General features: G+C 44.8%; 1 protein-coding gene across 1 annotated transcript in view; it reads right to left on the minus strand.

Moving 5' to 3' along the window:
• Window positions 1–147: 147 nt before the first annotated feature.
• polr1a (RNA polymerase I subunit A) overlaps window positions 148–25,484 on the minus strand; it is a 38,454-nt gene continuing 13,117 nt past the window's right edge. Inside the window, exons 20-37 of the mRNA XM_084469181.1 lie at window positions 23,033–23,191; window positions 22,598–22,696; window positions 21,358–21,510; window positions 17,781–17,863; window positions 17,384–17,549; window positions 16,613–16,736; window positions 14,771–14,871; window positions 9,876–10,069; window positions 6,769–6,936; window positions 6,396–6,531; window positions 5,399–5,556; window positions 4,735–4,846; window positions 4,479–4,601; window positions 4,109–4,387; window positions 2,618–2,818; window positions 1,793–1,910; window positions 1,295–1,459; window positions 148–522 (exon numbers count right to left, since the gene is read on the minus strand). Of these exons, the coding sequence (XP_084325307.1) occupies window positions 422–522; window positions 1,295–1,459; window positions 1,793–1,910; window positions 2,618–2,818; window positions 4,109–4,387; window positions 4,479–4,601; window positions 4,735–4,846; window positions 5,399–5,556; window positions 6,396–6,531; window positions 6,769–6,936; window positions 9,876–10,069; window positions 14,771–14,871; window positions 16,613–16,736; window positions 17,384–17,549; window positions 17,781–17,863; window positions 21,358–21,510; window positions 22,598–22,696; window positions 23,033–23,191 (2,640 nt within the window). The 3' untranslated portion in view covers window positions 148–421. The remainder of the gene's footprint in view (window positions 523–1,294; window positions 1,460–1,792; window positions 1,911–2,617; window positions 2,819–4,108; window positions 4,388–4,478; window positions 4,602–4,734; window positions 4,847–5,398; window positions 5,557–6,395; window positions 6,532–6,768; window positions 6,937–9,875; window positions 10,070–14,770; window positions 14,872–16,612; window positions 16,737–17,383; window positions 17,550–17,780; window positions 17,864–21,357; window positions 21,511–22,597; window positions 22,697–23,032; window positions 23,192–25,484) is intronic.

A 25,484-nucleotide genomic window follows, 5' to 3' on the forward strand; every position in this document is an offset into this window, starting at 1 on the left:
CATGATCACAATAAAACATTCTGCAACGACAGCATTTCTCCCAGAGTCAAGACCATTTGGACCGTGGGTCGCAGGGATAAGGGCGGTTATAAATTAGACAAACAAAAGATAAAAATGTAATAATAAAAATGTTTATTTTGACAGTTTTACAACATGTTGAAACCTTGTGGTGCAAAATTCCCCAGACAACATCCCATCAGCTGTGTCGTTAAGTCAATCGTAAATCAATCAAAATCGACACAACTACTTAAATATACACAAAGGAAAAGTTTAGCACACACAGTTTCAGCAAACCGGACAGAGAAACTTCTGCAACAACTCAAGTTCAACAATCGCTTCTTTCACTATCCACAATCCCAGCCGAGCGGGGTGTTTGACGAGCTGCGCTGCATGGGGGCCTCTGTGGGCCCCGCTGCTCCTCTCACTGCAGGGGCTGCTTGAGCTCAAACAGCCCCGTTCCTCCCTTCACCACCTTGCCGGTGATCAGACAGGCGGAGGGCGACTGCAGCTCGTCGTGAGCGCCTTGAACAGGAAGAGGGAAACAGTCGGGTCAGTGGGAGTGGTGCACCGGTCTGGCTGCTACTGGAAGGCGGAGCACTAGTTAAGACGCTTTCTCGCTACACAGGGATTTAGCTTTACAGCTTATTCGCACCTTCCCCTCGGCGGCAAAAGGGCTGGGGCCGCTGTGACCACGCCCCCCCCCCCCCCCCCCCCCCCACCTGACCCGTTGGAGGACACGTTGCGCAACTCGGTATCATTCTGAACATTCTGGACATTCTGAAACTTTTGCCTCAAGGACCAATGTCTGAAACATTCTGACACAACCATCTGAAACATTTTTGAAATGAAATGTTTTGAAATGTCTTAAAAAAAAATCCTGAAAATGCACATAGCACAAAAGCCTTCAGATATAGGATTATGCAAATGAGACGCAATTGGCGTCTCATTTGGCGGACAACTTGGCGGACCCCTCAAGGACATCCCCCTTAGGTAATGTGGAACATTTTGTGGGGATAACTCAAGATATGACCTCACAGGTTCAATCTCTAAATTACTGTGGCAGGTGCTCACCGAGCTATTTTCTGTTATGGAAGTCAATGGGGGAAAACCGCTGACTTAAACCAGCCCAAAGGCAAACAGGGTTGTCAAGTTGGTACACATATAGAAACTACGCAGTTGCAGCGCTCACACAAGTAAAGTAAAAATTTGACCACATGGGGCGCTATATCTCCCAATGTCCTCACATCATTCGTCATGATTCAACCAATCTAATAATGCATGAGGCTCCTCTCACCCATCAGAGTGGCGTCTTTAAGGAACTTGTAGCTGGTCTCAAAGGTCATCTGCTGCAGCGGGGACGAGTTGGAGCGGATGGCGAAGCGGTTGAAGGGTTTGTAGACGCCCTCGAAGCACATGTAGTCGGCCACCAGTGACAGGTGCCTGGGGTCCACCTCGATGCCTGGAGAACACAAGACATTTACATTAAGAGCGTTAGGCAGGCGCTTTTATCCAAAGCGACTTACAATAAGTACATTTGTCATGAGAAAGTATACAAAGATAGCTAGGATAAGATGCAACACAACTAAGTACTATCACTAAGTGCGACATACAATAAGTAGGAGGGCTGGCTATGCAGAGTCTAGGCGAACTCTGAACAGGTGGCAACAAGGGAGGTGATACGGTGTAGCAAAGACACATGGAGGCACGGCAGGGATTCACGTTCCACCGCTATACGCGTCCGCACGCGTGCGTGTTTCAGTGTGTGTGTGTGTGTGTGTGTGAGACTATTTACCGTAGACGGCAAACACGTCCCTGATCTCCTTCTCGATGACCCTCAGAGCCACTTCTATCCCGTAGGTGTTGGCCATGGCGTGCACCTCGTTGGAGTACAGGCGGTTGAGGTCCAGGATCTGGATGGCAGAAGACACAGAAGTCATTTAGGAGAACGTGTCGGCCTGGCGTCCAACTCTGCTGTCCGAGTAAAGGACCCAGAATCGCCGTCGTCTGCATTGTTGTGGTCCCTTGCAATATGAAGGTGCAAGCTTATATTATATTCAGTCTTTTTAAACTGAAGCTCTTCAAGAGAACCAAAGAAATATACCAGGCAGACCAAAAGGAATGTAAAAAAACAACAACAATTATTGTGCTGGAGAAATTCATATGTTGTTTACTTTTAATCATTTAAGTGTGGTTTTCTATTCCTTGTATTGTCTAGCCACCCTACCTATTCCTAGTGCTACCTAACGTTAACCTTGGTGTCTGGGGTAAACCGGGCACAAGGAAGCAGGGATGCATTCCTTATGCATTCCTCTGTTAGATGAGAACACAGGCACCTGTATTCTGGGCTCACTCTGCTAGAGAGGAGACTAGTGTATACATACATTCAAATAGGTTAACTGTCTACAACTATTGTGTGCTTTTTTGAATTTAGAAGTCTCATCGGTCCTAGACGCAATATCTCGTAAAGAAATTGCCACGACAATATAGATCTAAGACAGATCGAGATCCATCGCGCTCATGTCCTACAGCTGACCCCCCCTCTCCGTTCTGGTCAAGATACCCAGCGGCTGCCCTGGGAGGAGGGGGCCCAGAACGCGGACCCCAGAGCACCACGTACGTCGCTGTACTTGAAGAGCTCGTGCATGTTGATGCCCTCCGTGTTGAGCAGGCTCTCCTTCTGCCCCGAGCGGCCGGTGGCCTCGTTCAGCAGGCAGCGCGTGATGCCGCGCGTCTGCATGATGACGGCGCTGTGGGCCAGCGTGGACAGCACCGACGTCAGGTCAAAGTGCACGTTGGTCAGCGGGAGGGCGATGGTCACCTGCAAGGCGGGGGGGGAGAGGGGCAGTGAGGCGTCATTCATGCTGTTCATGTCTGAAGGCAGACCTGTTGCTTAAAGTGGAAATGAAGCAGTCAAATAAAACAGATGTCTATAGCACTAGTTAAATGTTTCAATTGACCATAAATACAAATAAAGTCGGAAATATGACGTTATTCAGAATAAAGCACAAACAAGTTGCATTAATTATAACGTTTTCAGCCTGTGCGCCGCCATCTTTGTTTTCAGAACGTGATGACGAGAATGGTTGGTACAACATTCTATGTTGTTTACATAGCGGTCAGCTATGAAAAGTATACCAGCAGCTGGGCTACCACACTGCCTCATTTCATGATACAAGTAATTGTCGTGCCATTTGGGTGTGCACATGAATATGCGAAAATAGTGCAACCGACGGTGTTTGCAAATGGTTTATTTCCGTAAACAATGGATTATTTTGGCGATGGATTAGAAATTATCAAGAGCATGGAGCGAGCTAGTCTGTAAACAAGACCATCTTCAAACAGTGAGTGTACTAATTTCTATGTTTTGCAACATGTGGACTACACACAGCAGAACAAAGCAAACGCAAAAAAACGAGTATTATGGAGATTGCAATACACATCGGTAACAGACGTTTCCAGGGCTGCCAACGTTTGGGTTTTGGCCGGAGTGAGATTCTGTAGAATCTTGTAATGCATACCTTATAGCAGGCTTGGGGGATTTGGATAATCGTGACACGTAGCATAATCTCGAAATGTTGAAAGGATGTATGACTTGACGCATACCCAGGACGTTGGCAGGACAATCACAAATTGACAATTTCTCATATAGTAGTAGAAGCTAAGTAGGCCTATACCTCTCGTTCCTCTGCCAACCAATCACATCGGTGTATCTGACATAGGCGGGCCAAAATCGTTGCTGTTTTACCGATCGTATACGGCAAGTCTTATCTATTGGTGAGCTCTGCTGGTCTGGATACGTCACCCCATGTATTCTTCTGATTGGTCGTAGTGTTATCCAATTGCGTGCAGTGATATTTTCAAATGCATGCTTGGTTCCGCCCCTCGAGTTGGGCCATTTTCATGACTCGTTCCCAGACCCTACAGCTTTCTAGATGTGGGTCTGGATTTCCAGGGTAAGAACCAAGCGCAAAGCACCAACAATCACTCAGTTAACCCATTCCCCGTAAACAACGTTTGTGTTGATTTACGATTTGACAGAACTCTCTAGAGTCCTCTGAAGACGGACCTTAGCCCCATGGAGCGACGTGAGGTGCTCTACGGCGCGTACCTGACACCAGAGGCTGTGCTGCGGGTCGTACGAGTAACTCTCGATGGCGTGGTGGGAGGCCAGCACTGAGGTGACCCGCGTGGGGTCCATGGCGCTGCTTCGCCTCTTCTTCTTGGGTGTCGGTTCGGGGCCACTTCCTTCCGGCGCCTCTTCTGCACCACCGTCCTCGTCCTCCTTCTCCTTCTCGTCACCACCCTCCTCCTCCTCCTCCTCCTCTCCCACATCCCCTTCTGGCTTGTCCTCTGAATCCCCCTCGTCTTCCTCGCTGTCATAGTCAACCTGGAGGATGAAAAGACTTTCAGTGTGTATTCATTATCCCGTGTGTGTGCTTGCGTGTACGTGTGTGTACATGCGTGCGTGTGTGTTGCACCTCTTCTTCCTGCTTCTCTCGCCGCTTCACGTCCGTGGCGTCGGTGTCCCCCTCGTTCTCTCGGTCGTCTACGATGGGCGCCTCCGGCTCCTCCCCGTCTCCGTCCATGTCCTCGCCACCCGCCTGAACAAATGATCACGATGCTCGTTCAACCAGGTCTCCACGTTTCGCTATTCTCTAACGTCGTACCAAGCCACTGATATCGCCGCATCATTTAAAAGGCTGCGATTGGATGAAGACAAACAAGGGGTCCCACCACTCCGGCGGCTTCGTCCTGGTCCTTCGACGTGGCCTTCCTGGTCTCCACGGCGATGGAGGCCAACTTGGCTGAGCGCTTCTTGATGGCCTCCAGCATGAGGAGGAAAAACCTGAGACACAGAGAAAGGGTGAAAGTGGTTCAATTACACCAACACGACGAGTGTTTCCTGGCTCTTGTATTCCTGTACTCCTTGGACCTTTCTTGACTAGGAGATTAATGTGAACTCCCACAAGGTTGAATATAAAAAATATATATTATTAACCTTATGGATTAAAGTGGTCTTTCCAGGGACTGGGGTTGCAAATTAGCCAACGGCTAGAAACCTCTTATGTAACACATCTACAGACATTTTTATGGCATTGATTGTGATAGCTATGTATGTAATAATGTGCGCTGCATTGTCCCTGACAAATAAACTAATAAAAAAAAAAAAAAGATCAGATTTGAGATTGTCAAAATGTACCACTTCCACCTGTGAACAATGGACAACTGTAGACAATCACAATTGATTACAGTTCTTTGGGTACATGGCTATGCTGATATTTATGTCACTACAGCACGGCTGTGTTCCGGAGGTACTTTGAACTTCTGGTTCCCTACTGAATACAGCTTTACACAACAGAAAGCAGAACAAGCATCACCACATCTGCAGTTGTCTAACCTGCTTTCCATGTAGCGCAGTATCTGATGAGGGGTCAGGATCTTATCCTCTTGGTAGCGCTCTGCCGGCAGGAAGTGAAACTTGACGTTGAACATCTGCATCTTCTCAGTGCTGCTCTTGATCCTCAGTTTCTCTGTGACCTCCACTCGCTGCAGGACCTGCGATAAACAGAACACAGACGGGCGCACTCAGTGTTTGGACGCCCGGCCTGCTTTTCACTACGCACAAATTAGAAACCGGGACATTTATCTAGGCACCAACAAACACAATTCAAGTGAATTTAATTAAGCACTTTAAATATGCATTAACACAATCTAATTTTAATACAAATTTACACTTTTTTTTTTTTTACTTGTAAGGTTTTGCCCACAGAATGTCAACATTCATATCAGAAATAATTTTGGTTTTTAGTTCCACGTACTTTACATTCAATTACACTTGCAGTAAGAGACAGCCTGTTTACAATTCATATTCAACCCACACTGAGTGATAATTTCATTTAACTTCAATTGGAGTGCATTTAATAAATAGAATTTTAAAAGTGTGATTAATCGCAAGTTAACTCACCAATACGATGCGATAACCACTTGAATCTAAAAGGCTTCAAAGGCCATCCTTTATGGTATTTTGGTCTTTGTGATAGGACATTGAGTCCATGAACTCCAAACATTGACTTCAAAAGACCAAAGTGCTTTTTGAAATTTGAAGTAGGTTAGTGCCGGCCAAATAGTTGCCAAGCGACCCTCATCTCAAACACCGTTTGAGTCCCAACTATGGAGACGAGAGTGGAACCATGAAGCTGGTTTCCCCCTCCATAGCTCCACACTGGAGACGAGAGTGGAACCATGAAGCTGGTTTCCCCCTCCATAGCTCCACACTGGAGACGAGAGGGGAACCATGAAGCTGGTTTCCCCCTCCATAGCTCCACACTGGAGACGAGAGGGGAACCATGAAGCTGGTTTCCCCCTCCATAGCGCCGACGACAGGAGCAGCTCACCTCGGCCAGACACACCCTGGTGAGCTTCTTGCGGAGGCTGTTGGCCTGGCTCTGGGCCGCCATGTGGCCCAGCACAGGAACGCTCATCATGGGCGTCTTGATCTTAGACGTGGCCACCAGCAGGATCTCTCTGAGCCTGGGGGGGGGGGGGGGGGAGTGCGGGGGAGATGAGCAAAAGCAGAAGGATAGAGAAGAAGTATGGATGATGTGGGAGGTCAGGGCAACATGGTAGTCGTTTTTGTCGTTTCTTTTCTCATCTTTGATTCCTTAAAACTAATATAACTCAAATTGGCATATATTATCATGTCATGTCAAGTAGTAGATCATAAACATCCGGAAAGAAAGTGCGTGTGCGACGGTAGGGAAGGCGTACCTGGGTATACCCAGGGTGACGTTCATCTCTCCTCTGCCGGCGAAGTGGAAGGTGTTGAGGGTCATCTGGGTGGAGGGCTCCCCAATGGACTGGGCGGCCACCAGACCCACCGCCTCGCCCGGGTCACACAGGGACCGCTGCCACTTGTAGTGCAGCAGGTGGCGGAGGCTAGGGGCACACACACACAGGGAGACTTTTTATTCACATAAGAATCAGGATTCTTATCTTCTATGATGAATGTTTTCCCACTTGTCTTTGGTTTGCCTTCATGTTTATATATTGTAATCAGCTGATTTAACCTTTTGAAATATAAAAATGACATAATTTTACATTATCATCATCTTCTTACATTTCATAATTTTAGATTCTGCATGTAACAATAAAATGCACATAGCATATGCACTAAACAAGCACTAAACCTAACTTGAATAAAACCTCTATCTTTGCACTACTACACACTTCATTGGCATGAAATATTGACCCAGGTACTCCTGGGATGTGGTGCTCTGGCCCTACAGTACTACAGGCCTACTGTAAATGCCCCAGGTGGTATTCAACCTAAAATTAAATCTTCCACTCATGCTGTGTTCTAGCTTCATTCACTCTAACCAAGTAGCATCCACATTGAAAATGTCACTTGCAATCTCAGAGGTGTTATCTTTCCAAAATAACCGTTTATGGTACCACTTATTAACTCCCGTTAAGCAGTTGTGGAGATATCCTTTTAACTTTGGCTTAAAGAACACAGTATGTACTAAGCGCTCTGCAATAAAGCCGCTAAAGAGGGGAGTGAGAGAAGACTGGGCACTAAAAAGCTTCCTTGGGCCCTGTTTTTTTCCTCATCGTTCCATGTTTCAGATCACTTCACAACTGGGCGTGAATATAGATCAAACATGCACCGCCCATTTAAGCTGTTATCTTTATTATTTTTGAAATAAATGTTTACGTCGGTGAATGTTTTTACCATTGCGGAGCGTTTGGTCATCACAGTTTTTCATATAATACAATAATTATTATTTATTCTCTTACCCACCTGTCATGGCCTAATGCAAGGGACGCCTTTTAGGATATGCTGTAGGCTAGAATACCCATGTGTTCTTAAAGCTATCGGGTGATACGTTAAAAATTGCGCAGTCATCCATTAGGTGTTATTGGTTATTTGGTTGGGACCAATCAATCACTGATTGCTAAGCTCCACCACAGGGGAGTGAACGCAGCAGCACTTCTCAATGGCAAAGAAACTTAGTGAGGGAGGGAGTTGGTTGTGGGTGTTTATTTTCATTGCTCTCTTTTCAGCTCTCAAATCTGGGCTATATCAGCCTTTATAACCAGTTTGATTTGGTTATCATAATGCAAATCATTATTATTATTTTGAAACTGATGATTGTTTGACTGACAGAATTTGATGACCCTACAACCGGAAACTTTGTATCCAGAGGCTGCATTCATTGTGGCGGGCAACTTCAACAAAGCCAACCTCAAAAAAGTTTTACAGAAGTACCATCAACACGTTAACTTCCCAACTCGAGGTCAAAACATCCTGGATCATGCCTACACGCCGTACAGTCATGCCTACAAAGCCCGCCCCCGCCCTGCCTTCGGCAAATCGGATCATTCCTCTGTTCTCCTACTACCATCCTATAGGCAGAAGCTGAAACGTGAACAGCCTGTGATCCGATCAGTACAACGCTGGACAGATAAATCGGATGATGCAATATGTGACTGTTTCCAAACAACAGACTGGGGAATTTTTCGGGATGCCGCTGATAACATCAACGATTACACTGAGTTTGTATCAGGCTATATATGCAAGTGCATAGATGACATTGTACTGCGAGTGACAGTACTAACTTTTCCAAACCAGAAGCCATGGGTGAATGGAGAGGTGTCTTCAGCACTCAAAGCACGAACAGCAGCCTACCATTCTGGAGACCCATGTGAGTACAAAATAGCCAGATATGAACTCAGGAAATCCATCAAGTTGGCCAAGAGACAGTACAGAGAGAAAGTGGAGTCATATTACACAGGATCTAACACCAGAGATATGTGGAGTGGGTTAAGGACCATCACAGATTATAAAGGAAAAAGCCAAAAAGCAGAGGTCTCTGTTTTTCTTGCAGAAGAGCTACATCTTCACAACATCTTCTATGCCCGGTTTGAGACTCCCATCAGATCAGAGGTTCTGCTAGAACAAGACTGCTGCCCTTTTCAGGTATCTGTGACCGATGTGTGTAAATCTTTCAGAAGAGTGAATGCACATAAAGCTCCAGGACCTGACAACATCCCGGGCCGTGTTCTCAAGGCCTGTGCTCCTGAACTGGCAGAGGTGTTCACTGACATCTTCAACCTCTCCCTGTTCCAGTCTGTTGTCCCCACAAGCTTCAAGAGGGCCACCATTATTCCAGTCCCTAAGAAACCATCAGCGAGCGGCCTAAATGATTACCGCCCAGTTGCGCTCACCTCTGTTGTGATGAAGTGCTTTGAGCAGTTAGTCAAAGATCATATTACATCCTGTCTGTCTACTACATTAGACCCTCTCCAATTTGCATATAGGTCCACAGATGATGCTGTAGCTTTGGCCTTGAATACTGCCCTCTCTCACCTGGATCAGAACAACACGTACGTACGGATGCTTTTCATTGACTTTAGCTCCGCCTTCAACACCATAATACCATCTAGGCTCATTATGAAATTGCAAGACCTGAACATCAGTCCCTCCATGTGCAGCTGGATACTAAACTTCCTAACAGACAGGCCCCAGGCGGTACGGCTAGGTAACTTCATCTCTTCCAGTCTAACACAGCACTGGTGCTCCACAGGGATGTGTGCTGAGCCCCCAACCGCCTCCCCCACGCCCAACCGCCTCCCCCACCCCCCCCACCCCACCCCCTGAAAGCTGCATCAAGTCGTATCTGAGGGCCCACGTGTTGCTGAAAGCTGCAAAGAAACTTTTGAAGTTTAACAGTATTTCAATGGTTTTGCACTCTCTCACATACATCTCTCTCTCACACATCTCTCTCCCTCACGTACACCTCTCTCACGTACACTTCTCCAACACACACACACACACACCACCCTCTCTCCCACGCAGACCGAGTGAACCCCACCTGTCAGAGTCCAGGCCGCAGCGGCGGGGCGTGGCCTGGAGGTACTTCTCCGTGACCTCGTGGAAGCTCTCCGACACGGCCCCGAAGCAGAGGTCGGGCCGGAAGGTGCCCAGGCTGGGCTCCGGGCAGCGGGACGACTTGCGTAGGTACTTCAGCTGGTTGGCCACCTCCAGGGACTGCCAGCGCTCCATCAGCTGGGGGGGGGGGGGGGGGGGGGGGGGGTGGGTGGGGGGTTAGAGGCGCTAACTTGGTTTGCACATCGTGTTTCCATCGAGAATAAAGTACCTCTGCAACGAGGTACTTAGGGTTTAATCCCGGGAGACGGGATTCCCGGGAAATCTGATTAAGAATATTTCCTGATTCCAGGGAAAGGTTATGACGGGAAATGGGAAATAAAGTACAAAAAAACCCTGCAATGAGTGCGCGTCTACCGTTGTCATACGGTAACGTTGATGGACACACACAACCTCGCGCAGCCTAACTCTAGCCCCGGGAAAGGAGCGACACACACGGCGAAACGCTGATCTGTCTCCCCCTCGGGAGCGGGTCCGTGGACTCCAGCCACGCCGGACACAATTTAACTTTGAGTGATTATTCCCGTTTGCAGCCACTTACATTCTGCTGGCCAATCAGTGGCAAGCAGCCTGTTTACGTCACACAAAAGTACCAGTACAGCTCACTTGGAACGGAGGTGCTACTAAAAAAAATACCAGGTACCAGGCGAGTTGTGCTGGTACTGTCGGTGGAAAAGGGGCATTTGAGGCCGGGTTTGCGTTCCCTGAGCTGCATGGCAGCCGGAGAATACTCCACCGTTCTTGGTCTTGGTGCTTAAAGGTGAGTGTAATAAACCGTTACAAGCCGTTTTTAAAATCTGCCGCTTCCTGTGTTTTATTGACATCACAAGTGGGCGTGTCTGACTAAATGTGTGCTGGATAGATCAGTCTACCAGCCTAGCAAGTGGACTGTAGCAAACGTTGCTCATTTAACCATCACACATCTATGTGGACACGCCCACTTGTGATCATGCCCAGAAGAGGCAGATTTTCAAAGTGGCTTGTAACGGCTAATCACACTAACACCTGGTGGTTTAATATGGGACCTTTAAATATTGTATGGCGTTGTGTTATACACAGGGTGGGAAACCACCCTTTTCTTTTCTTTTTTTCTTTTTTTGGCGTGACATTTGTTGTGAGAGCGTGAGATATTTATACTTAAAAATTTTGTTAAAATAAAAAAAGCGGAATCAATTTGTGGCGCTTGTTGTTGAATCTGTGGCGCTGCGCCACACATTGGTCTATGTATGGGAAACACTGCAGTTGCATTGCAGCCCCTTTTACCTGCTTTGTCGCAGGATCCTTTGTCCTAATCCACCCATTGCATTACATTAATTTGCAAAGGTGAACTTACTTGAAATAAATACATAAAATGTTTTATTGCATCGGTGGTCTTTTAATGCTTTTACCATCAGTGCCTCGATATCTTTCTTCACGAACCGACTCTGTGCAGGCTGGTCATTAGGTGATAAACTCCTTTTCTGGTGCTCCATTATCAAGAATAGTTCATGCGTGTATTGAGTTCATGCGCTCGTATAGCGTGTAAACCACATTTTCAGGGCATCGGTTTAACCAGAACGTGGTTCCTGTTTCCAATAAAAGTACACAGGCCAGCACCGCATACAGCCACTCTGACTTCCAGCAGAAAAAAGTGTTGTTAAGATGTGATCTTAAGTCTTGTTCTGTGTTCAGTTGATTAGACAGCGCTGCGTGGTTTGTCTGTGGCGTGTTTCCACTAGATTAAACTGCCCCGGCACGGTTCAGTATGAAGCAGCGGTTTTGCTGTGTGTTATTAAAGTGTTATTAAAACATGAGCTCAAATCAATTGAACCTCTTCAGAAATGAAATGGGAAAATAACGACACGCAACATACACAAATGGTTCACCGATCACACCCCCTCCTAATGGTACATTCCTCCCAGTGTGCCGGGAACACACCCCTACCCAGATGCAGTGGTTAGGGTTAGGGTTATCTCTACACCATTGCACTTACTATGGGGAGCAATAATAAAGATGTGAAACCACAGAGAGTTCTAAATGTATTAAATGTATCACTTCTCATTTAATGCATCACACTCTAGCCGTGAAGATTAGCCTTAAATCATGGGAACCTTACAATGTGTCATCTCCACAGGAATGAATGACATAAGTGTGAGAAAAGAGACCCTTGCTTCTTAGAAAGATGATATGATGTTCTATGCTAGTCAGGCCTGGGGGATGGAGGTGACCTGGGCAGGATCAGCCAGAGACGTTTATATTGCATTATAGAAAATATATTGCTGTAACTCTTAAGCATTTGTCATTCACTTAATTCACCATGTGCACAACATAATTACAGATTGTACAGTTTGGTTTACATATATATGTTATATTTTTTTATGCACTGAACTTGAACAAGTGTATTGAAGTGCATCCACACTTATAATGTAGGGTAGGTATTACAACCCACACAACCGCACAACATAATTACAGATTGTACAGTTTGGTTTACATATATATGTTATATTTTTTTATGCACTGAACTTGAACAAGTGTATTGAAGTGCATCCACACTTATAATGTAGGGTAGGTATTACAACCCACACATAAACAAATACTCAGCCACAAAGTCAGGTGTTACCCCTGATGTGGCAATGCACAGCACAGCTGACAGGTGTTCATCACTGAGACTGGATCTGTATCCGGACTCGTTGTCTTTCAGCAATGAGAATGTTGAATGATACTTGCTAAACAACCACATGCTCCTCATCACGATCACGCGCACCACCAGCAGTTTTCACAATAAAAGCCCTTCATTTCCAACATTTATCTGCTTACAAGCCGTTTTTACAATAAAAGTTTTGGAAATAAATAAATAAATTGTATTATGAAGAGTTAATTCTGAGTGGCCAGCGAGTTCCAAAAATAAAAAAAAATCGAATAAAGAAATTATTAGAAAAATAATAATTTTGAATGTGAACATGGGGCCGTATGGAGCCCAGGTCGGCTCTATGCGGTTTGTTCAGGGACACGGCCTGGCATCAAGAGTCTGCACAGTTTCCTTTAATAACAAGATATCTGAATGACCCATATGGAAGCATATATGTAGCTAAATTCAAATGGCAATGCAATTTGCAATTCAATAAGTCATTGCATTATGAAATTGACAATTCATTATGCAATTTGATAATGTCATTTGAAAATACGTTATTCAAAGTGTATTTTAATATGCAAAGTGACAATGAAATCCTCAATTAAATTAGAAAAAGTTATAACAATAAATATAGAATTAACATCGTCACATTTTTTGAGTGCATTTATTCAAATGGACAAGCTATAGCTCCCCTGTGATTGCAATGCACTTCGCCACTCTCCGTGTGTTGCAAAATTCAAATGACCTTTCAATCCGCAAAACGCTTTGCAAAAGATTTTGCAAAAGATTTTGCAAAAGATTTTGCAATCTATCAGCGAAACGCGTGTGGGCAGGACCTACGTCACTTCCTCATAATTTCCTTGTTTATGTTCGTATGGGTCAGAAATGGAGGAGATTGTCGCCACGCTCGGGAGTTTGGCAGATGATGTGGAGAACAATCGTGTTGAAGACACAGATGCAGTTGATAGAGTGCGTGCTCTGGGAGATAGTATAGACGACTTATCCTTACTGGGACGTTTTGACGACAGTGTGTAAGTACTACAGGCACTGGGTGCGAAACGTAGGGTCGAGAGACCTACCCTTGGAGGCAATAGAGGGATACCTCGCCCAGTGCCTAAAGGTGAAGGAGATCGCGGACCTGTATGGCCCACACATTCGGGTGTAGGGTGGTTCTGTGGACACCATACAGGTCCGCCATGGGAAACGTATCCCTCTATTGCCTCCAAGGGTCCACGGTAGGTCTCCTGACCCTATGTTTCACACCCAGTAGCACTTGGGAAATCCACACTGGCCCAGTAAGGATAAGTCGTCTATCCTATCTCTCAGAGCACACACTCCATCAACTGCATCTGTGTCTTCAACACGATTGTTCTCCACATCATCTGCCAAACTTCGGAGCGTAGCGACAATCTCCTCCATTGCTGACCCATACGAACATAAACAAGGAAATTACAAGGAAGTGAGGTAGGTCCCGCCCACACGCGATTCGCTGATAGATTGCAAAATCTTTTGCAAAATCTTTTGCAAAGCGTTTTGCGGATTGAAAGGTCATTTGAATTTTGCAACACACGGAGAGTGGCGAAGTGCATTGCAATCACAGGGGCGCTATAGCTTGTCCATTTGAATAAATACACTCAAAAAATGTGACAAAATGTTAATTCTATTTTTTATTGTTATAACTTTTTCAAATTGAATTGAGGATTTCATTGTCACTTTGCATATTAAAATACACTTTGAATAACATATTTTCAAATGACATTATTAAATTGAATATTAAATATAATGAATTGTCATTTGCATAATGCAATGACTCATTGAATTGCAAATTGCAAATTGCATTTCCATTTGAATTTTGCTACATATATGCTTCCATAGACCCATACCATTGTCTTCAGGGCTTTCGTAACAAGATATTTGAAAGACACATGCATAACCGCGTCTGATCAGCAACCGTTAACAACCCTGGCTTGGAGCTCATGGGAGGAATCACAGATGGGAGGGTGTTAAAACTGGAAGAGCAGGTGTCCTTTCTCTTTCCTTGTTGGAGTTGTCTAGTGTTTAAACAGCCTTTACTGATTGATGGCTTGTGAATGGTGTATTCTGTCGATTTTTAAGCACTTTTATCGGTGAATCTGTATGGGCTACTAATACAAAGTCGACCCGCATTTAGCAGGTGCTGATTTCCCACCCTGATTGTAGTGTTTATGTACCTGGATGGTGGCTGCCTCTCTGCCGCAGATCCGACTTCCATCGCCACCCTCCGACTGCCTCTGCTTGGCCAGCTTTTTCTGAGAGAACAGCAGGAACCCTCCTGCAGAGAGAGGCCCGCCCCACATCGTCAAACTCAGAGCAATGGGAATCTCACAGAGCTGACACTGAAAATAAATAAAATAAAATAAAGATCTTTTAAAAAAAGAGTTTGAAGTAGCTTGAGAAATGATTATGTTGTATGAAGGCCTTCCTCTCTGTCCCCAGCAGCTTCATAGCGGCGCCTTGGGATCCATTGACTACAGCAGGACACTGTGGCAGCTGTTTGGGACACCGTCCCCACCGAGCTGCAGCTGAGCTGCACAGTGAGACAGATCTGATCATATACTATTAATTAAATGATTTTGTGCGAAGAGCAATATGCATCAACGTGTGCGAGTGGAATGTGCTGCTATCCTATCACAAAATGTGTCGAATTTGTCCTGACGTACAAGAAAAGATGAAGCTTTGGAGCAATGCATCATAGGAAAGGTATATTGGAAGGGTCGACTCTCCGTTCCAATACAACAACTTCAAAACTACACATCCTGGCGATGGCGTTAACCTCACACCACTGCGAACAGCTAGCAAACAGGATGCAAGATAATTACTTGTTCCGATCTAAAACTGAAACTGTACTTTTCGGTGAACTTTGATGATTATGCCTCGAGTCATCTGTCGCCCCAGAATCCAACGTTAGCCCCTCGCCGTTTCCTCTGATGTCTAAACTTGACACTCTTAAGACAACACTGTGGCGATAGATCTGCGTACAGACTTGACTCTCTCTTCAATAGATAGTCACGCTCTGAATAAGCACTGCCAGTCCTGTGTTTAGCGCTGTACACCTGCTCAGGAGATGGTCGGACTCCTCTCTGTAGAGCCATTGTTTGGTTCATATCTTTACACAATAGGAGGATCACAAAGTCTCCTGCCCTAAACAATAGCCTTAATAAAATGTAATTCCACTGCACATCGGCTCATTGAAGACCGGAAACCAGTGACTAAACCTGCTGGACAGCAATCACTTCATCACACTCAAACCATTGTTGGTCGATTAAAGTTTCATAATGCTATATGCGACAACATATTTTAAAGAAATTCAATGAAAGAATTACTCAAAATAATCATGTACCCTGAGGTTAAACATGAACGTTATGTAATGTATAGAACACCGGTCATTATCAGGAAAATAAGCCCTGACCGGACACCGGACCGGACACCGACGTAAAGCAGAGGTGTCTTGCCCTGAAGGGGCTTATTTTTGACCGGCGACGTTCAATACATTATCCCACTTATTACATGGCTACTTGCCAAAACCAAAAAAAAAAGGCCCATGCAAGTGAAGAGCATTCCACAGCATTGAGAAGAGCCGTGTAATAAATGTATATATTTTTACCTGACATGCCTTTCATGATAATTGATCATGTATAATTTCCTGGATTACACTTTGTGTTTCTCACTGGGTTTCTTACTGACTTCCTTTGATATTATTTATTTAATATAATGGTTATTAGTAGTATTACTTATTGGCTCTCCCCACCTAAAAATTCAAGGCAAAACTATAAGGAGCAGCAATGGTTTATTTCCCAAATTGTGTTTCACGGTCCACCTTTGTGTTACTAAATGTGGATTGGTGCTCCTGAAACCTTAGCTTGTTAGCACCAATGCTAGCAGCTAGAGTTAGCATATAGCTCTCCAACTTGAGTTAGCGTGTAGCCCTAGCTGCAGGTGGAGAACATACAACAGGATAGAGCACAGCTGATACCCTGCTGATCAACAGGAGACGGAGGAGGGGGGGAGCTCACCGTTACGTGGACAGGAGCCCGATCGCTTGGCTTTCCAGCGCTGCACGGCCGAGAAGTGTTGGCGGGCGGCCGTGGGGTCGAACCGGGACAACACCTGGTCCAGATCCTGGGACTTCTTGATCACCTGGTAGGTTTGAAGCAGAAGGCCGGGATGGGAGTTATTTTACAAGGGAGGCCTTAAAGCTGCAGTGTTAAGGACTTAGTGCCCTCTAGCTGTGAGGTTGCAGATTTCAACCAACTGAACACCGAATTGGACAACGCTGCAGTTCCCAGTCCACACTGGTTACAAACACAAACATCCATGAAAGCCAGTGATTAAACAGAGTTATGAGTTGAGAGTATGAGTTATTTTCTTTTGCAGAAAAGAAAAAGAGAATGATGCCCTTTAGATAAAATAATAAAAATTAGGGCTGTCAAAATGAACGCAAGATGATTAAATTCTGGAATTAACAGCGATAATTTTTTTAATGCATGAACGCATTCCCGCCCTGTTTTACCCACAATTCAACCCCCAATGTGAATTTTCAGTCATATTTACGATTGTGATTAATCAAAATTAATTCAAGAAACCTTGTGATTAAGTAGATTAAAATTTTTAATTGTTTGACAGCCCTAATAAAAATACATGCAAATATGGTTTGGAAGGATTCTAATGTTAATGCCATGAAGGCTCATAAGGGTGAAACCATCTTAGATCAAATTTTCATTTCCACATTTCCAAAATATTTATTTAAAGCTAAAATCCCGGACAGAGCACAGAGCGGGCCTCACCTGGTAGTTCTCCTCTATGAAGGGGAACTGGGAGGACTGGAGGAACTGGATCTTTGGGACATCCAGGCCGTCCTCCCCGTACAGGAACTGCACCACGGAGCCATCGCTGTCCCTCACGGTGAGGTCGTACTGAACCACCAGCCCCTCTAGGTGCTTGATGATGCACCTGGAGCGCAGAGGGGGGGGGGGAGGGGGGGGAAACACACAAACAAACAGGGAACACCAGGTGAAACTGAAGTAAAGGCTGTGCAGAGTTCAAAAGGGGAAGAGAACGGAAATATATAGCAGTCACTTGAATAAATAAAGTGAGTGAGTGAGTGAGTGAGTGAGTGAGTGAGTGAGTGAGTGAGTGAGTGAATGAGTGAGTGAATGAGTGAGTGAGTGAGTGAGTGAGTACCGTTGCAGGTATCCTGATCTGGAGGTTTTGACGGCGGTGTCCACCAGCCCCTCTCTGCCAGCCATGCAGTGAAAGAAGAACTCCTGGGGACCAAGGAAAGGAAAACCAAACGACCACTGAATTACAACAGTATGAACTACTGATGATGACCGATTATTATCAACCTATGTACACCCTAGACACATGATCTGCCGATCAAATTGAAACTTGCTGATTGCATCAGTCGGTCATGTGACAACAAATTGTGCTGTCATTATGTTCAGTCAATAAGTTTGTTTATCCTGCATTTAACATCATCCGTCTTTCAATTGCCCTGACTCTCAAAAGGTGGGCTACATTTCACCAAAGACATAGCTGGTTTAATTTATCACGGTTAATCGATGCAATAACCAGCCGGCTGTTTAACAACCCCTTTGTGTGATGGAAGTGGCTCTATTCATGTTTTTTATTTCAAAGCGGTCAAGTAGGTTACACAATGTCAGTCATAATTGTGCTATTGTGTGTTAGCGCGGGACATCCCAGTTTGGAGGAAAAATATACACTATAATAATAGTGCGCTAACTGTAATAGTCGCTCCGTTTCCTTGTCAATATACAGTATGTTGACTCCCACTTTGGTTGTGTTGCCGCTTTTGCAGTTATTTTGAGGGTTTTGTGTTTGTTTTGAAGTCGTTTTGATTAGAGATGCTCCGATTGATCGGACACAGATCATGGGCCAATATTGGCTAAAAATAGTGTGATCGGAGAATGCCCCGATCAAAAAAGCCGATCACTTGACGTAAATTACTCGCGCAACTTTTATTTAATTTATTGTTTTCAAATCGTAACTTTCCAGTGTCAGCATGAGTTCTCCCGTCTAAAACTTTGTGCTACACTGCCAGGATTTCACAGGGTCACTGTAATGATGGCAAAGGAGGCAGTTTAACGTTATGTATGGAGCTATTACTGTTGCAATATTATTTGCAAATGCGTATCTCAATCTGTGTGTGTGTATTCAGATCTGTGTGTGTGTATTCAGATCTGTGTGTGCGTATTCAGATCTGTGTGTGTGTAATATGATCTGTGTGTGTGTATTCAGATCTGTGTGTGCGTATTCAGATCTGTGTGTGTGTATTCAGACCTGTGTGTGTGTAAAAAAAAATCTGTGTCTGTATTCAGATTTGCAAGTGAAGACAAATCTGCAAGTGCATGCAAAGATCTGTGAATGTGAACACAGATCTGTAAGTGTACATAGATCTGTAAATGTGTAAACCGATCTGTAAATGCGTACATAGATCTGTAAATGTCTGTCATCACTTACAACTCAGGCAGGAGCTCTCCATTGGCTGTGTTTTTACACGTGAATTTTGCAACACTTCTGCCGCGGCAGATCTGTGATCTGCAAATGTGTAGAAATGAGATTTGTCTGTGACCTCAGTGTTCCTTTGCCCTGAGCTCAGGCTCACAGGCTCACGCTGCCTGGCTGCAGTAGCAGTACCGCCTACACACCACCAGTCGGCGCGTAGCACCCAGTGATGATAAGCGTGTCACTTGGGGTCATTTCATTGCGCTCACGGTTGGCGTTGTGTCGAGTGTATTACTGTTGAAACATGAACTTGTACTTACAGCGAACACTCTTGAATTCATGGTATTGCCTCCCGACCATACACTCGACACAACGCCAACCGTGAGCGCAATGAAATGACCCCAAGTGACACGCTTATCATCACTGGGTGCTACGCGCCGACTGGTGGTGTGTAGGCGGTACTGCTACTGCAGCCAGGCAGCGTGAGCCTGTGAGCCTGAGCTCAGGGCAAAGGAACACTGAGGTCACAGACAAATCTCATTTCTACACATTTGCAGATCACAGATCTGCCGCGGCAGAAGTGTTGCAAAATTCACGTGTAAAAACACAGCCAATGGAGAGCTCCTGCCTGAGTTGTAAGTGATGACAGACATTTACAGATCTATGTACGCATTTACAGATCGGTTTACACATTTACAGATCTATGTACACTTACAGATCTGTGTTCACATTCACAGATCTTTGCATGCACTTGCAGATTTGTCTTCACTTGCAAATCTGAATACAGACACAGATTTTTTTTACACACACACAGGTCTGAATACACACACACAGATCATATTACGCACACACAGATCTGAATACACACACACAGATCTGAATACACACACACAGATTGAGATACGCATTTGCAAATAATATTGCAACAGTAATAGCTCCATAGTTATGTTTCGTTTACGGAGCACTTGCATAGCTCAGTAAGCGTGCAGGCAAATTTCAGTACCGTAAAAACAGCAGTATGCGCGCAGGCACATTTCAGTACCGTAAAAACAGCAGTAGGCGCGCAGGCACATTTCAGTATTGTATATGACAGTCACATTCTGCGGAGGCTGATTCTGATCTGAGCATCTCTAGTTTAGAGGACTTTGTGTTGTGGCGTTTGCTTTTGTGTTTTTCGTTAATGCGCTTGTGCATTAACGAATGCACAAGCATTTTCTATTGCTGCATACAAATTGCAGCAATAGAAAACAGATGAGGCATCCCTAGTATGAACAGCATAAAACATTTTACACCCACTTATAAACAGCACTTGAGATTGTGCTGTTTATAATTGACCCTGGGCAGTGTTCTGGAGATCTAGTGGGTCTTTAGTATGGAGCTCATCTCCGTCCCCAGCCGCTACGGACCATGCTGTGAGGCCCATAAGCTACACCGGGACACTGGGGCAGTGGAGGTGGGACAAAATGTACTGTAGATAGGGCGATATATCGTCACCCTTCTATGTGCCTTACGAGAATCGACACACTGGCGCCATATATACACATACACAATTATTATGATTTATAGTTGCATTTTTATGCTTTATGCTCTTCTTTTTCATGAAGAGTTAGACAGGGAGGAGACATGGGAGAGAGGGCAAGAGCTGAAGGACTGAGCCATAAAGGTTGTATCAGCGATGTTGGGTCACTTCTGTTGGTATTTGAAGGGAGATCCCAAACAAACAGAGCCAGATCGCCCCTCCCTTCAATGTTTCGTGCATCCAGTAAAAACTATCATGAATGCAGCGCAAAACCCCACAACACCCCCCACCTTGTCGGTGATTGGTTGGAATACTATTTATTTTGGTTTTTGTGTACGTTATACATTTGTTTTTGTGTACGATGTCGGAGCATAGGCTGCCTACAGAGACGTGTTTTTTTGACGGCCTTCTTATGGGGCGGACAGCTAAGGGATCGTGAGGAAAGATCAGATGAATGTGATCATTTATGTTTCGGCCTAGAATCGGTGATACAACCTTTAATGGTACGCACTCTACCCGGGGAACCACCGGGGAGCCCTAAATACCAATATGTTAATTAATAAAATAAGCCGCTCTAAACAGATTTCCCGGCTCCCAGCATTGCTACTTCCAGGCTCCTCGAGGTGGTGCTCAACACATGAACGAGGGAAACTTGAACGGAAATTTGGACCATGAATAAAGACAGAAATTCAGCTTTTCACAGTCACACGCACACAGAGAGCAGCACCGAAACATTCTCCCTCACACACGTTCCACACCATCTCCCTCCCGTACCTGTGGTTTGATGCCAGTGAGGAACCTTCCGGAGACAAATCCCCCGGCGGCCGGTGACGGCTCGTATGGCTGGTAGCACGGCAACGACTTCCCAGAAGGCATCAGGGGTGGCCGACGCCCCTCCAACTCAATCTGGCCCAGGAGGCATGAAATCTGAAGCACACACACACACACACACACACACACACACACACAGTAACCATGCCGTGAGACCGGTGTGACTGCAAGTAACGTAATTACTTTTCCCAGGGACCGATTTGACAGCGATACTGCCTTCTCAGGCACTATGCTATTGTGCATTGTACATTTCCTGATATAATACCGTACCATCTATGCCTCAAATTATACCGTGATATAAATTTTAGTCGATACCGTATAGCCCTAATAACACACTATGGTGACAATGAGGTGGTGAATGTCTTGATGAAGTTCAAGATGGAAAGAAGGAGAATAAGGTTTCCTTCACATTAAACGCTTTCAGCCTCAGCATTTCCGATGTGTTCTTATGTAGTTGAGCATTGAAGCCTAGCTACTCAGGGTGTAGCGGAAAGCTTGGATCCCACACCTTGACACTACGCTTCAAGTTCAAACTATGTAAACTTGGAAGTTCTTAATCCAAATTACTCTAAATGCCACAGCTAGGGTGCCCCCTAAACCATCAAATCTTTTGTTCTCGGCAACTCAATTTCGCTCAATCAAATGGTCCAAATTTAGGTGGGAGGAAAAATATATACTCACTATTACTACTGATGGATGGCTATGCAATTTAGACCAAATTACACTCAACGATAGCTTTTTGATCTTATAGGTTATCTTACCTACAGCTTACCTACCTACTTTTAAATGGCCTACAGCAAGTGCATTAGCCTTTCACTCTCTGCTTTAGATCTATTTATTTCAGACTTATGTTAGGAAGACAGTAGCCTATATTTTGACATTGTCATATCTAATTTTCACTGCCTTTCAGTGTGAAGAGCATTTGTCTGTAAAGCCGGTGTGCCATTTGTCTGAGTTGCTGGGCCTCCGCTATGGACAGCAGGATGAAACCCTGCCATTTCAAAAATCTAAACAACCAAGGGTGACATAATCCAGTCCTAGCCTGTATTGACTCAGTTACTTCCTGTCCCGAGCCACAACGTAAACAACTTAAAGTGTGGTCTGGCTGTATGCAGAAGCCGCCCCTAGCTCATCAGGAACAGACTACCTGAGCGGAGCGGGGGGAGAGAGGGAGAGAGGGTACCTGCATGGTGTTGACTGAGGAGCCCTTGGCTCCAGACTGGACCATCAGCTGGAGGTTGTTGTCGGGAAAGGACCTGTGGAGGCCAGCGGGCATACAGACCTGGACACAGACGGACAGATGGGGGTCAGGGGCTGGACACTAATTACTGCCAACAGACTGAACAGTATAGTAGTGTTACTGAACAGTATAGTAGTGTTACTGAACAGTATTGTATTGTTACTGAACAGTAGTGTAGTGTTACTGAACAGTATAGTAGTGTTACTGAACAGTATAGTAGTGTTACTGAACAGTATTGTAGTGTTACTGAGCAGTAGTGTAGTGTTACTGAACAGTATTGTAGTGTTACTGAGCAGTAGTGTAGTGTTACTGAGCAGTATTGTAATGTTACTGAGCAGTATTGTAGTCTTAATGAACAGTAGTAAACCAGGGCTCCACCTTGTTGATGCCGTTGTTCACTTGGTTGGCCACTTCCTTGAACTTCATGTCGGCCAGGTTGAAGTCCCTCTGGTCGGGGTTGAGGTGGGCGTCCTGCCAGCGGCCCCTGGCCTCTGCAGGGTCCACGTTGTCGGGCAGGTTGAAGGCCATCTGCAGGGCCTGCCGGTGCAGAGGATACAACGTATGTTTTACTGAAGAATTATATTGGCTGTGTTTGTACAGTTTGATGCATTTCAATATCCAGGCCGTGTTGTAACTTTATGTTGGTATCAGTGTTGTGCAAGTTCACACTTTTCATGAACTAGTTAAAAGTTCAGTTCCCACATGTTCAAAGTGAACTGGTCACGTTCATAGTTCACCATTTCAATTTTGAACTAGTTCAGTTGCTTTTTTTTTTTAGGTGAGAAATAAAATGAAGGGTTAGGGGCACAGGGGTTTTGCAGGGGCGCAGTCGTTGCCAATTTGTTGATATTTCCATCTAGTGTTGTGCATGCTAGGGCTGGGCGATATACCGGTAGTAAGAGTTAAACCCAGTGTGCGAAATACGGGGTGTCCGGGGGGGCCTCTAACCCCCTGATTTACCCATGAGACCCCCTTAAAGTCTCAAATTTTGTCCAAAAAAAATAAGATTATTGACACTAATGGTCACTTAAATGTTTTTAAGCTCACCATGTCCAGTATTCAGAATTCAAAACATTTATTCACAAATATGTTCTATTTTTTGCCAAGCGGAGCCAGCCAGTCCTGTGAACGTATGCAAATTAGCCACTTTTGCCAAACAGAAGAACGACGTAATGTTGAGTAGTCATACTAAAAACGGCTAGCAAGCGAAAGCTAAACCAGAGTCACACACTTTGGGTCTATTCTAAATTAAGGTAAGAGGTAGGGCAGGGCAATCATTTGATTACGATTATTAATTGCGATAAAACTCGTTGATTACGTTGATTACGACAATAAGTTTTTGACATAAATGCTCGAAATGGAAATGAAATTAAACACAAAAAAAGTGCTGATATGGATTTACCTAACAGCCAATCACACAGCAGAAATAAACGCAACAGCGAGTCAGATTGCACTTTTTGCTGTTCATGTCTAAGTACAAGCCCATTTCCTAGTGCGACGTGCATGTTTGAGCTTCCGCCGTCCTACCGCTGCTGTCAGCAGCGTGAGCGGGGCTGTTCCAAAACAGCAGTCTATCGTATCGTCTTTTGCAGCAGTTGCACCGTATGAAAAACAATCGAATACACTTGTTGATACAATTGTTTAATTTTTATGTATTGGTTGTGCTGCTCTACAAGATTTAAGATGATTGTTGCTTGCCAAAGGAGTTTAATGTGATAGAAGTCAGAGCTTTTATTTTTATTTACATTATTTTCAATAGGTTACAAGGCAAGCTATCTTATATGGTTTTGTTAGGGGCAGATAAAACATGATACCGATAAAAATGTTTGTGAAATTAAATGTTTATATTTAAACGTGATTCAATGTTCTCTTATCACAAATATGCAAATAAACATTGTATAGTTTAACTAATGTACACTCTGGTTTCTTCAGGCTTCAGCAGTATCAAATTATAAATCGTGATTAATATCGATCAATACAGAAAAAATAATCGTGATAATATTTTTTGCCATATCGCCCAGCCCTAGTAAGAGGCTATTTTTTAAATCTTTGCAGTGACTGAATTGTGATGATAGAACTGATTGTTGTACATAAGATGAGTGTGTGGGACTGGGCTCGTGTCCTTTCCGGCTGCGGCACACTGCATGGTTATGTAGTCCTTGTGGTTGGTTGTGGTCTTAGTGAAGCAGCCTTGGAATTGGAGAAGTTGGAGTGCCTGGGTGCGAGAGCGAGGGCGCAAGATAGCGAGAGAGAGAGTGCATGGTGCGTGGTGATGTTTGGCTTGTTTTGGTCTGTCAGCATCCACCGTGGCTGGACAAATGTGCTTTGTGTATGTGTTCAATGATGTATCTGTCTGATCGTATTTGCTGTAGATGGATGGTTAAATAATGTCACACGATCGGTCATACTGCAGGCTCTCATTTGCAAGTGTACTGATTGCGTGCCAGTCTCCGAGGCTATATCTAGCATTTATTCAGTTGATGGCTCGTCTAAGTGCCCCAGATTGGTGCCCATTATTGCATTGTAATACACAACTATGCCTCTCCTTGGTATAAAACAACGTGCAGCCAAACAACTTTAGCAACCTCCTATGTCAGTGTTGCTTTACGAATACTATAGCATATCGGATTATCAAAAATTGTTAAGTGTGTGCGTGCGTGTGTTGTCATGTAGGCTATAGAGTGATTGTCTTGGCTTGCATCCATGACATATTGTTATGTTATACCCCTACTGCATATTGAGAAAATGTATATCGGTATTGCACAACAATCGGGGGATGGGGCCCCGAATATTGACGGGGCCCCATGAATAATATATTTCTCACACTGGT

Source organism: Micromesistius poutassou, assembly GCF_964030765.1.
Source record: "Micromesistius poutassou genome assembly, chromosome: 6".
Classification (NCBI taxonomy): domain Eukaryota; kingdom Metazoa; phylum Chordata; class Actinopteri; order Gadiformes; family Gadidae; genus Micromesistius; species Micromesistius poutassou.